Below are 12,161 nucleotides of genomic sequence, written 5' to 3' on the forward strand. Positions count from 1 at the left end.
TACGGCGTGTTTATTTTTGACCAAAATTGAAAAAACGACATAGTAACCCATGTCGTTTTTTTTTCTGCTCCATTTATTTGAAACAGCATATTTCGTCCAAAACATGCTAAAAAATGACTGCGAATGCTGCGTAGGGGTTGGGAACGGTGTATTCTGTCCAAATGAGGCATAATACGGCGTGTTTATTTTTGACCGAAAATGGAAAAAAACGACATAGTAACCCATGTCGTTTTTTTTCCTGCTCCATTTATTTGAAACAGCATTTCACGTCCAAAACATGCTAAAAAACGACTGCGAATGCTGCGTAGGGGTTGGGAACGGTGTATTCTGTCCAAATGAGGCATAATACGGCGTGTTTATTTTTGACCAAAATGGAAAAAACGACATAGTAACCCATGTCGTTTTTTTTCCTGCTCCATTTATTTGAAACAGGATATCACGTCCAAAACATGCTGAGAAATGACTGCGAATGCTGCGTAGGGGTTGGGAACGGTGTATTCTGTCCAAATGAGGCATAATACGGCGTGTTTATTTTTGACCAAAAATTTACTGTAGTTTTTAGAAACTCTCAAACCTCATTTTCAATGAAGCCAACAAGGGTAAAATTAAGCTCAAATTGAAACAAAAAAACTAATGTTTGCAAGAGTGTACTCACTGAGCAGAATGATGACACAGAGCAAGATGGCCACCAGGGCTCCTGTGCTGAGTCCCGCCCTCGCTGTTAGTGCCTCGGCGTTGCAAAGCTTCATATTGCCCTCGCGGTCGCAGGAGCACACTCTGACGGTCAGGGTGTTGGTGCTGCTTTGCATGGGGAACACCCCGTCGGAAATGACCACAGGCACGTGGTAGATGCTCTTCTGAAGGCTGTTGTAGCTGTTCCTTCGTGTTAGGATCCAGGCCGTGTTGTCTGAAAACAGCAGGATGTCCGGTTACTATGCAGAAATCAATAACCTAAATGAATATTTCAATAAACTCTACTCTAAATTCAATTTGGTCTGTGAATGTGTTTGAAACCGCTCTGAAGAACAACTATAAATCAGGTATTGAGCAGTACGGCACTAAATATGGTTAGGTTTAACAACAGGTATGTGTGCCTTATACAGAGCATTATACAGAGGAGTGAAGGCAATGTGAAGACCAGAAGCATCAGCTGAGAGTGAGTCACCTTTGTTATCACGGACAGAGAAGTTGGCCTTCCCAGCAGCCTCCTGTGCGAGACTGAAGAAGAACCGGTGTCCTCCGAGTGGATCATCAGGATCTGTGGCACTCACGGTTTGTATCCTCTGAAATAAAAAACAGAGGTGATCCGATACATTAAATGTCAGGGTGCTGAATAAACCCTTTGAAAGTATGAAATTGCTCAGTGAAAGGAACACAGCTGGGAACACTGACGTAGTGTAGAGAAGTATCAACGTTAATATGAATTTGTCCCTGCATGTTGAACAGAAGACAACAGCTAAGATTGAGATGTGTGAGTATTACATTTCACATTTTGAACCACTGCAGAGGGGACTATTTAATCCTTCTTGGGAGGAAGAAACGGGCATTTATCAAACTGAGATGTGAGTTTCATGCAAAAAAAGCTCCTTGTGTATCAGATATCCCACCTATCTTGGTCTAGCTTAAATCACACGTGACAGTTTTACAAATAGTCTCTGAGATGTGCTAATTACACGGTGAACAGGCCGACATAATCCTTAAGGGGAAGTCTTGATGAAACTATGACTACTGTTTTGTATTTGGTTATACCAACCTGATTAGCCTTAGCGTTCTCACACACAAAGGTCTCGTAATTGGTGGCGAATGTTGGAGCGTTGTCGTTGACGTCCAGCACTCGGATGTAAACAGGCACACGGCTGATCTGGCGAGGGTTGTCTAGGGAACACAGAGGTGGGAATTGTAAATTTACACAAAGAATTGTTTCTCTACGGGTACATTTTTCCTGTTTGCAAGCACACAGTACTACATAATGTTGTTGTGATATTTGACATGTTATGTTTGACATGCCATTGACTTCATATTATTAACTCGCATGAAGAAAACACAAACAAGCTGTATACCATCTCTTGATTATTATCTACATTTCCTACACATTTGCTATTTTTCTGCAATTATCAATACCTGCATGGGGTTTGAAAGTGTCCCTGAAAGCCAAACAGGGACACTGTAAATGCTCATATAAAGTCAGTTTCTAAATTATGAAGAGCTGAAGACCAGTCAATATAAAAGTGAGCATTGAGGAAGTTGTATAACCCATACTACATAAAACATTCAGCACAATATAGAGAATTTCCACATCACTAAGTTAATCCTTCACCTGAAAAAGAACATCTCATAACAAGCAAACTTCTGCCCCGAGTTTATTAGCCTTTTTCGTTTGCATGGTTACACTCAAGTGGCAAGGAAATAATACAAATAAAGTGCAGTGTTACTGTAATGCTCAAAGGGCATTATCATATCACTTTCCATGTCCTACTGATATTGAAACATGGTTATATAGGGGGCGAGGTGAAGACTTGATGGATGCAGGAATTCCTCTATATATTGACAGATATAGGAGCTTTCTATCCTCAAACACATTTTGAGTGCATCGGGTGCAGGAACATGCATGTATGTTCTGCGTATAAAAAAAAGTATTCCTGGTAAATATTTAAAATATGTTGCAAGATTTGTTTTCTCTTTGGGTTGGAACTATTTGATTTGAGGTCTCCCCTCCAACGTCTTTCTGCAGAGAGAGCCTTACAGGAGGCCTTGTCCAAGATAGAATGTATAGTGGGGCCACTCAGCTGGGGCGGGTCCGAGCTGAATGGAATAGATGTGAGGAGATGGTTTTCTTGAAAGCAAACCATAAGTGCTCATCGCCGTGCAGTCTGAGATAGAATAGGAAACATATGCAGGGTAGATTGAAACATTTCAGGATGTCTTGAAATGCTTACAGGCCCCCAGGACCATAAATGTCACACATACACTTTATTACTCCATTGAGGGAAGGAAATGGGTTGGCCTCCCAACCATATAGGCCTTTAATGTGAAGTTGCAGGAAGTGCCGTTTAATTAAAACACCAAGAAAAGGCAGTGGAGTTAATTAGTAATCATTAATTAGTTCAAAAAGCAGAAAAAAAAACTCAGAGCAGGAGAATGGTAAGTGCAATATCACTTTGTTGTTGTTCTTATGGAAATAAAGTCAAACATATTATAGTTAATCTGTCGTGTACACAAAGAAAGTGATGGGTTTACATGAAATTAAGCAGGGTCAGGAAATAGGAGTAGTTTATAATACTTTATAACAGATAACCTTAGGATAAAAAGCATTTATAGTAAGGACTTGTTTTGAGAGTTCACTTCTTTTGAGTGCTATTTGGGGCTAGTGTAAATTCCCAAAATACAATTTGGTGCACAGAAAGCAGGTGAAGAGAAAGCTTCTACACTTACTGAACTCTGTGGCGATGACGGAGATGTTGTGCCAGGCGCTCTCTTCTCTATCCAGCTCCCGGAGGATGAACACTGACCCGTTCCCTGCATGGACGTTGAACATTCTGTCCATGTCGGTGCGTCGATCAATAGAGTACCTGCTCAGAAACACACAGAGATCGCCTTTTAACCTGTGCACTCAGGCTGTGTGGAAGTGTGCCGTGTTCCCTGAGTGAGGGCTACAAGTTACAGACACGTCTTAGAGTTTCTCAGGTGTGAGCCCGAGTGAAAACGGTCCCATTTACAGAAGAGTCTCTGTAAAAATTGACATTTTGTGAGGTAAGAGGAGTTTCAGCATGCAGGAGGTACTCAAAACAAGTCTGACTAAGCATGATGGACTTGTCTGCGCTCATTTTTTCCTTTCCTTGCAATTCATACCACAAAAGAACGCATTAAGAAAAAGATTAATTTTAGCATAAATCCAAGGCACCGTTTGTCCTCAAAGGAACTTTGTTGAAAGGAACAAAATTGGTTTTCACCTGCGGAAAAAAAAAGCCAAACTACAGGAGGTAATAAATCGCGTCTATACATTCTCAGGCTTTTTAAAGGGTCACTTTAAAACATAGCACAAAAAAAAACACATTTTCTCTTTTAGCCTTTGTGTTATATAACCATGCAGTAAGTTGCAGGTTTGCGTGCACAACTTTGGGTTTAAACGCCTCTGAAACATCTGCTGCCACAAACGAGTGCTGCTCAAAATACACACAAACTGTTTTTTCAAACAGCTGTATCCTTTTACAGAAACAACTCTGGATAATCCGAAGGCCTTATTGTCGGCAGGGTTTATCAGGACTTTTCATTAATATTGTATAGAGGTCTTATCCAGATTTACCAGGATATGGTTTCTAGAAGGACAAGTTGCTTTTGAGCTTTACAAATGTCACTCCATGAGATGGCCACAAGAGGAAAAATACCGTATTTTCCGGACTATAAGGCGCACTTAAAAGCCTTACATTTTCTCAAAAAACAACAGTGCGTTTTATAATCCAGTGCGCCTTATATATGGATTACGGTAATGCTGGTTGTGCTTACTGACCTCGAAGTGATTTTGTGTGGTACACAGCTCTCACGGCGCTCTGTCAAAATGTTTTAGTACGACTTTGGTAAACTACAAAGCCGCACCGCTTGCAGCATTACGGCTACCGTAGTCAGGAGCGTCGCGGAGTTGCACCAAATGGCACCGGACTTCAAACTCGAGGCTATCAGTCACGCAGTAGAACATGGGAATAGAGCAGCTGGGAGAGAATTCAACATTAATGAATCAATGATACATATTTTACGTGTTGTAACTGAACTTATTACTGACTTATCTGACTGTTTTGTTTCTGTTATATAATTAATAATTATATAATATGTATCCGTTTTACGGCATTTAGAAAAGGAGTGTGTAGGAGAGCGACATGCGGGGTGGGCGTGTGTGTGCGGAAGAAGTAGTTTTGGGAAAGTGAAGTTGTTGCCAGGTTGGCTGCGTTGTCGGCGAAGACAATAAAAAAGGATTACTCCAGCTCCGCTGTTTCCCCCTCCTCTTTCCTCAGAGTGTCACATACCCAGCTGCTCTTCACTACGGTATAGAGCATAACAACGCTGGAGGTAACAACATTTTGCTTAATGCGCCTTATAGTCCGGTGCGCCTTATATATGAAAACATTTCGAAAATAGACCATTCATTGACAGTGCGCCTTATAATCCAGTGCGCCCTATAGTCCGGAAAATACGGTAGCCGTTCTGCTTGCAACAACAAGGCTAGACTAACTAGTCATTTACCACACATTATCAATCAGGGATCGCTATATTCTTTAGTCGCTCGCGGCCCCCCATCGAGTCAGCTCAAAGCGGGCAGTCAGCTGATCCATCCCTAGCTGGATCCTTTTTTTAAATCACCTATTCATCAAATGGAGCTGAACCTTTAGTTCTTAGCTGTATATGGTTATTTCCATTTGAAAAATAAGGAGTTGAAGTTGTTTAATACTGTCAATGGGGCTCACAGTCCTGAGACAGATTTTGCAGCCCCCCCGCCCTCAACACACACACACCAACACACACAGCCAACAGGTTATCCAGTCGTGTTGTTTTTCTCTGCTTCCCAGACTACTGTGATACATCAGTGTGATTAATGGAGTAGCGGGCATCAGGAGGGCCGATGTAAGAGGGAGGAGACCCCCAAGGGGAGACTAAGAACCGGGGCTCTCAATGCACCACCGCACCGCTCTCCCCTTTCGGCAGTCACCCCCGCCCCCCCACCCTCCTCTAGCCCCTCCCCCCAGCTTCTCCTCCTGCATGGAGCATTTTACTGTCTTTGTCTAAACACTCCCTCCTCGTCTCTTCCTAGCTCTCCTCCTCTCCTACCACCTCGCCGGCCCCGGCAGTAACTCTAACCTCGTTAAATGTGCGTCGGCCGTGGGCTTTACTAATTGCTTTTCTAATATTCCCAATAATTCAGCTGGCTGAGCCTAACCCTTTCCCCTGATTAATGACGGAGAGATAACAGCGCGCCTCGTCCTGACCGGGCACCCAAAGTGCTGCTCTCAGCAGGCAGGCAGCTGGCTGGATGGGGGCCGGGCAGAAGGACATAGAGGGTTACAGAAATGTTAGTGATCAGCAGGTTGGGACATATATCCTCTTTCCTCCCTACATAAGCTACATGAGCGGCTGGCTGGCATGCCACAGTATTTTCAGAAGGACACTTTTCAAGAACAAATCAGCGGGAAACCGGCAGAAGTATTGATTTGGGGATTTGCCGGTCAGGAGTTTGAACTGGGTTATATTTAGATGAAAGTTTTTTAGTTAAGGTTGGAAGATGGTTGTTTCATCAACTGTTAAATCAATACATTCCTATGTAAAGCAAGTCCTTTAAGACACATTTCAAAATAAATGAACAAACTTGGAAACACAATCCCATCCCAAGTTCCATTAACCAACTATCTCAGAAATCACTTTCTAGCACTTTAAATATTTATGTTTGAAATTGAATGTGGTTGAAGCAAAGATGAAAGCTCCACAGTAGTTTCTATTCTCAAACAGCTGTATTCAAGCTCAGGAATGTACTTGAACTTGAATTTCAGCAACATTTTAGGACTTTTTTACATTACATCCCAAAACCACAACCGCTTTGTCTATGGAAATGGTGTCAGTTCATATTTCTAAACATAATCAGACCGAGTACACTATGGAAACAGCTGTCATGTTTAATTTCAATTTCTAAACTTTCAAACCAAACTATTTAAAAGTTTTCAATGGTTTTTTTTTCCAAAAGTGTGCTCTTGGTAAGGAAAACATTATAATATTGCAGCACTTAAACGCTTCATTGACTTCCAGGGCTAATACAAAATGTTCAAGAGTTGGCAGCTTTTGAAAACTCTGGCTTATCTTTTCCTACTTATGTATAATATTCAAAAAACATTCCTGTTTGTGTGAATTTCCATTTTACGTTTCAAAACCTTGAATATTGTTCACGTTTTAGGAGCTTGAACATCAGTAATGAGTTTTTGTGATGGAATGACACTGACTGAATCGCTTAAGCTCAAGAAATAAGCCAATATGATCCTGTCGTACGTTCAACTGGATCACACACTGAATGTTCACGCATACAGACACCCTTGCTTACTGAGGGGATTGTGTTAAAAATCCATGCCTCAATGTGCTCGTGTCTGCAAGTGTTGTGGCAAGCTAATAAAGATAAGCGTCTCAGTGACTTCCTGATGCCAGGCAGCCCCCGGGCAGCCTAGCCTCCTCCACTGCGCGTCTTTAAATGCCACGGGGTAGCTACCTCCTTGATGATCGGCGATAAAAGAGAATGATATCATATTTGACACCTGCAATAAAGTGGTGGAACTTCAACCTTGAGAGCCAACTCCCTTAGTGCATCATAAAAATGAGAAAGTCTTTGAGACCGAGTGGAAGACGCAGCCTTACACCCCACTGCCATTACTCCCATTTAATAGAATGCCCGCATAATTTTGGATCTCCATGAAGCCAGTTGTGTAGGTGAACTTCTGTTTCCGTTTAACAATGCATCCCCTACCAAGGCATTACGTTTTTAATGCAATGTTATATTGAAAGAAATCTAATGGAGTAAATCGACTTCATACCCTAAAGCCAAATCAGATAATTTGATAGAAAAACTGGAATAGGGAAGGAACTTTAAAAAAAAAAACCTACTTGTCATTTTTTTATATGAATCGTCTTTCTTTAACCGCTTGTAGGATAACTGTAGCCAATCAGATCACTGTCGATCAATGATGGAGATATACGTCCAAAATATCAAATAGTATTTTAATGACTACCCTTTCTCTTTTTCAACTAGTACTTTCAGTCTGGACTTTTAGCCACATCAAACCTATTTCTTGATCATTGGATAGATATGTTTCAAAAGAAGCCAAACACTGATATTGTTCCTTTAAGATGTGTGTGTGCTTCGGTACCTGACGAGACTGTTTTTGTCGTCGGGATCAGACGCGCTGACGGAGCCGATGGCGGTGTTCCTGGCTCCGTCCTCTTTGACCTCCATGACGTAGCTGGCGCGCTCAAACAGGGGCGGCTCGTCCACATCCTCCACCACGATCTTGATGGTGGCCTCATCCCTGAAGGGGCCCACGGAGAAGAAGCGAGGGTTGAGGTGGGAATTTTCCACCTGAATACGGAGACTGTACTGACGCTTCCTCTCAAAGTCCAGAGGCTGCAAAACAGAAAGGACAGGTTTGAGTAGGATGTTTAACATACTGTGACTTGACATGTTTTCCCGTCTTTCTGGGATTAAATAGACAATTGCACTGTGAGTTTTCTTGGCCTCTAACATTTGTTTCTAAACACTCATTTGTATGCAAGCTGCACTTTAAGCTGTTGATTTTCTGAAAACTAATATCCATTCAGAGCATACTGCCACATTTTATTTCAGGTCAAATTGAGATTTTATTCGTTAAAACTGGCAATCTTTTCCAGAGCATCTTCTAATTAGCTTGTGTGGAGGGGCTCAGCGTCTTCTTCAAGGACACTAACAAGACTGTTGATGGACACACCGGATCAGATTAGGGCTGCACCATTTGGTAAAAAAAGTCATATTGTGATTATTGTTGGCAATATTGCAATTTGCAACATAACAAAACAACTGGTATCATAGGTAAGCTTGCTTATTTACAGGAAAGGAAAATGCAGTCTACTGATCCGTTTCAAATGTGTATTTCTAAAGTCATACATACAAACTTAGTAGGCCTATCTTGTGTCAAAAAATAAGGGTCTATTTTTATTATATACCAAATTAAATGAACAACAAAAACAACAAAGGCAAGATAGGTTGGGTAGGTTTCTCCCAGTAATAAGAATCACCACTGTTTTCTTATTGTGTGGTAAATAACCTTGGACAACGCATGGATTCTGCAGGTAAAGTTTGTCTGAGAAATGTTTTGTATGATTTATTTTCAACATTATATATTTTGTATTAATTAAATCAACTACATAATGTGTGTGTGTGTGTGTGTGTGTGTGTGTGTGTGTGTGTGTGTGTGTGTGTGTGTGTGTGTGTGTGTGTGTGCAGAACATAAATCATTACAATGTGAAATTGAAACATAACATCTCTTCTGGTCTCTGGGATGGCTACAGACGCCCCTCACAGAGCCATGCTACCAACATACCTGAGTGAAGACATGTTTGGTGTTGCACACATGACCGTTTTTATGCTATGTTTGTTTAGCTAGCACTCTAGCCCTTATACGTGTCTTTATAAGTCGGAACTTTCTGCCCCCGTGTGTTCTTTATATTTGTCTGTACAATTGTGTTGGGTTGCTTCCAGGGTTACTCAATTTAGTTTTGCACTGTATACAAAGAACCTCCTTGTGCTAATTGTAGTTTAACTTACAGCCGAAGTATCGCCACGCACCAGCGGTCGCGTGTTCTTTAAAGTCTATCTGCTAGTTAGCATTAGCAACCCTTCCCCAGTGTATAGTCATGTGACCAAACAAGCAGAGCCTGATTGGTCGGCTCTGCAGCATGTGCGTGCCATCGATCAGACTGCGCACACAATGAATACATTGTCACATTCGCAGATTCGCACACCGCACACTTTTTAATTGAATGAAATCGCATCCTTTTAGTTACAAATGCAAAGGAACAGTTCAGGATATGGCAGCAGTTTATGAAAGACCTTTAAACGTCACTCATTAATAATCGATTAACAACTGCAATCGTGATATGACCCTTTGCAATTGTAACTGCAAAAGGATGCGATTTCATTCAATTCAAAAGTGTGCGAATCTGCGAATGTGACAACGTATGCAGTCTGATCATTATGCAGTGCCGGCCCGAGCCTTTAGGGGGCCCTAAGCAGAATTAGATTTTGCTCACATGCCAAAAATGTTTTGGGGCAGGTATATTGATCATGAAATCAGAATTTTCTTGGATTGAATTATTAATTCATTCATTCATTAGATCATGTTGTCACTTCTTTAAGTTATTCAATAAATGTTTTTAAATTTATATGTGCTTAGTTCGCTTATGCCTCGGGCCGGCCCTTCCTGAACATTGTGAGTGATGTGGTTTTTTGAACTACCCACAATATTGTTGGGTTAATGTAGAAAAATAAAATAATTGCAACACACATTATTAAAGTTTCATATCTGGTAAAAACGTGTTTGTAAGCTTGACAGTAAGACAAACCACATAGTGTTTCAAGTTATAGTTCCTACTATATTCCCATCTTTTGTTGGGTCTTATTATTGCAAGTATTGAGTATACTGTGGTGCACGTTTTCCTTTGTTCTTTTTTTATAAAGAAAAATATGCAAATGTATTGGATGTTTGTGCGTTTGAACTCCATTTCCTGATCCCTGCCACACTCTATGAAACAATTAATCACAGTTGTCTCTCCATGTCTGCTTGGTGACATCTGTTGTTTTTTTCCTTTGCTGTCGTTAAATGAAGACATCACTGTATCAGATAAGTGTACGATCAACAAGGGAGATATTACAGTTTGGAGAGGCAGTGGAGACTTTAGTGTGCTTTTTTTTTTCTGACTGCATGATGGAAAAAATATATATAGCGCTTTGTTTTTAAGGGTGTTATTGTAAAGTTGCCTGAAATATTATAATTTGAAATGAGTAATAAGGATGGAAGATTAAAAAGAACATACAAAATAACATAGAAAATGTCTTGTACAACTTTCTGGTGAGCAATACTTTTTCTACATTTACGTTATATGTTTATTCCACGTTGAATATGATGAAAAGCAGATTACATAGTAATATAATGTAGATGTATACTAGACCTCCTTTGTTGGTTTACACACCTTTATTTTACAAATTTGTTTGCTTGAAAGGAAGCAGCTTTATTATTTTTCACGTGTGATCCTCTTTAATGCAGCATGTACTGTACACTGCTCTAACATCCTATAATTTATGGACTGCACATAATGATTGGTTCCTTCTCAGAACTTTTTTTGAAGTTGTAGCCACTGAAGGTATCCCCCCCATTCATGGTAATAATTGGGGAACGGTGCATTTTAATGAATGTGCGCCCGGCGCTGAGCAGGAGCAGATAGATCAGAGTGAGCTCTTCGCAGGCTGCCTGTACATATGAAAGGATGGCGGGTCCGTGATCGCTGGAAACAGCCCTTAAAAGCATGAAAAATCCAGATGGAACATTCCTTTTTCTGAATCCATGAATAAAATCATAAAATGAGTCGGTGATTTTCAACGTTTCTTGTTATGGCAAGAGGGGGACCTCACGTCAATGGGAGGAATCTGTTGCTTTGAAGGGCCGGTGCAACCGGTGAAGGGACACACTCCCACTTGACAAGCCCATTTAATTATTAGGTTCAGAATTAGGGCATGCAGACTCCCCACACACACTCTGCCGCACACCACATCCACTACACACTGCGACGGGCTACAAAAGGCAATTATGTCATCTTCCACTTAATGATGGCGTGATGGAAGCGATCAATCGAAGGCAGCAGAGAGGCTTGATATGGCAGGTTCTGTTGAATACTTCAGAAACACACCACAGCACACCACTGAATGCTGCAATCCATACTGAGCATCAATATTTCTGCTTTAGTCTCAGCTGGGAGGGAAAATGAATCTCACTCAAAACACATGTACTGGGAGTGTAGGCAAGTGTTAGGTGAAATCTAATAACTCTGCTGTCCATCCTCTGGCTGTCGGAGTGTATGGAGATAAAAAAAAAGGTTCTATTACTTTCTGCTTTATTGAGTGCACTACCTTGTGTTGTTTCCTCTGGTTTGCCAAAATGAGAAGTGGGATGCTCATAAGGTACAGTGCGGGCTTGGTGGAATCAAGTCAAGGGTTCTCAAACCACAAAATATAAATAAATAAACGTTTGTGTGAATGCTGTTTATGAAATCAAACCCAATTTCTAACGTCCTGTTGCATTTTCCCTTTCTATATAGAAGTGTTCATTTGTTGTGGCACCAACCGAGTCCCTGACCTTTCTCAGCAAGATGACCCCCTCCTGTGTGCTCCTGTTGGTGGTGACATCAAACATGCCGGGGCCGTCGCTGCCGATGATCCTGTATTCCATCTCAGCGTTCTCGCCTATGTCATTGTCCATGGCTCGGATCACTCCCACAGCAGAGCCAACATCGGAGGACTCGGGCACCCTGAACTCATAGACGGCTGCGGAGAAACAATAACATGTTAGTGATTTGGTGGTCCAGGAATAGATTTAAAGAAAAAACTTGTT

At 41.3% G+C, this 12,161-nt stretch overlaps 1 protein-coding gene across 1 annotated transcript in view; it reads right to left on the reverse strand.

Annotated features, from left to right (window-relative positions):
* Positions 1-12,161, reverse strand: part of LOC134883892 (cadherin-6-like) — a 37,941-nt gene that overhangs the window by 9,940 nt on the left and 15,840 nt on the right. The window contains exons 5-10 of the mRNA XM_063912380.1: positions 11,907-12,094; positions 7,893-8,146; positions 3,433-3,569; positions 1,754-1,875; positions 1,166-1,283; positions 656-907 (exon numbers count right to left, since the gene is read on the reverse strand). Of these exons, the coding sequence (XP_063768450.1) occupies positions 656-907; positions 1,166-1,283; positions 1,754-1,875; positions 3,433-3,569; positions 7,893-8,146; positions 11,907-12,094 (1,071 nt within the window). The remainder of the gene's footprint in view (positions 1-655; positions 908-1,165; positions 1,284-1,753; positions 1,876-3,432; positions 3,570-7,892; positions 8,147-11,906; positions 12,095-12,161) is intronic.

Source organism: Eleginops maclovinus, chromosome 21 (genome assembly GCF_036324505.1).
Source record: "Eleginops maclovinus isolate JMC-PN-2008 ecotype Puerto Natales chromosome 21, JC_Emac_rtc_rv5, whole genome shotgun sequence".
Lineage (NCBI taxonomy): Eukaryota > Metazoa > Chordata > Actinopteri > Perciformes > Eleginopidae > Eleginops > Eleginops maclovinus.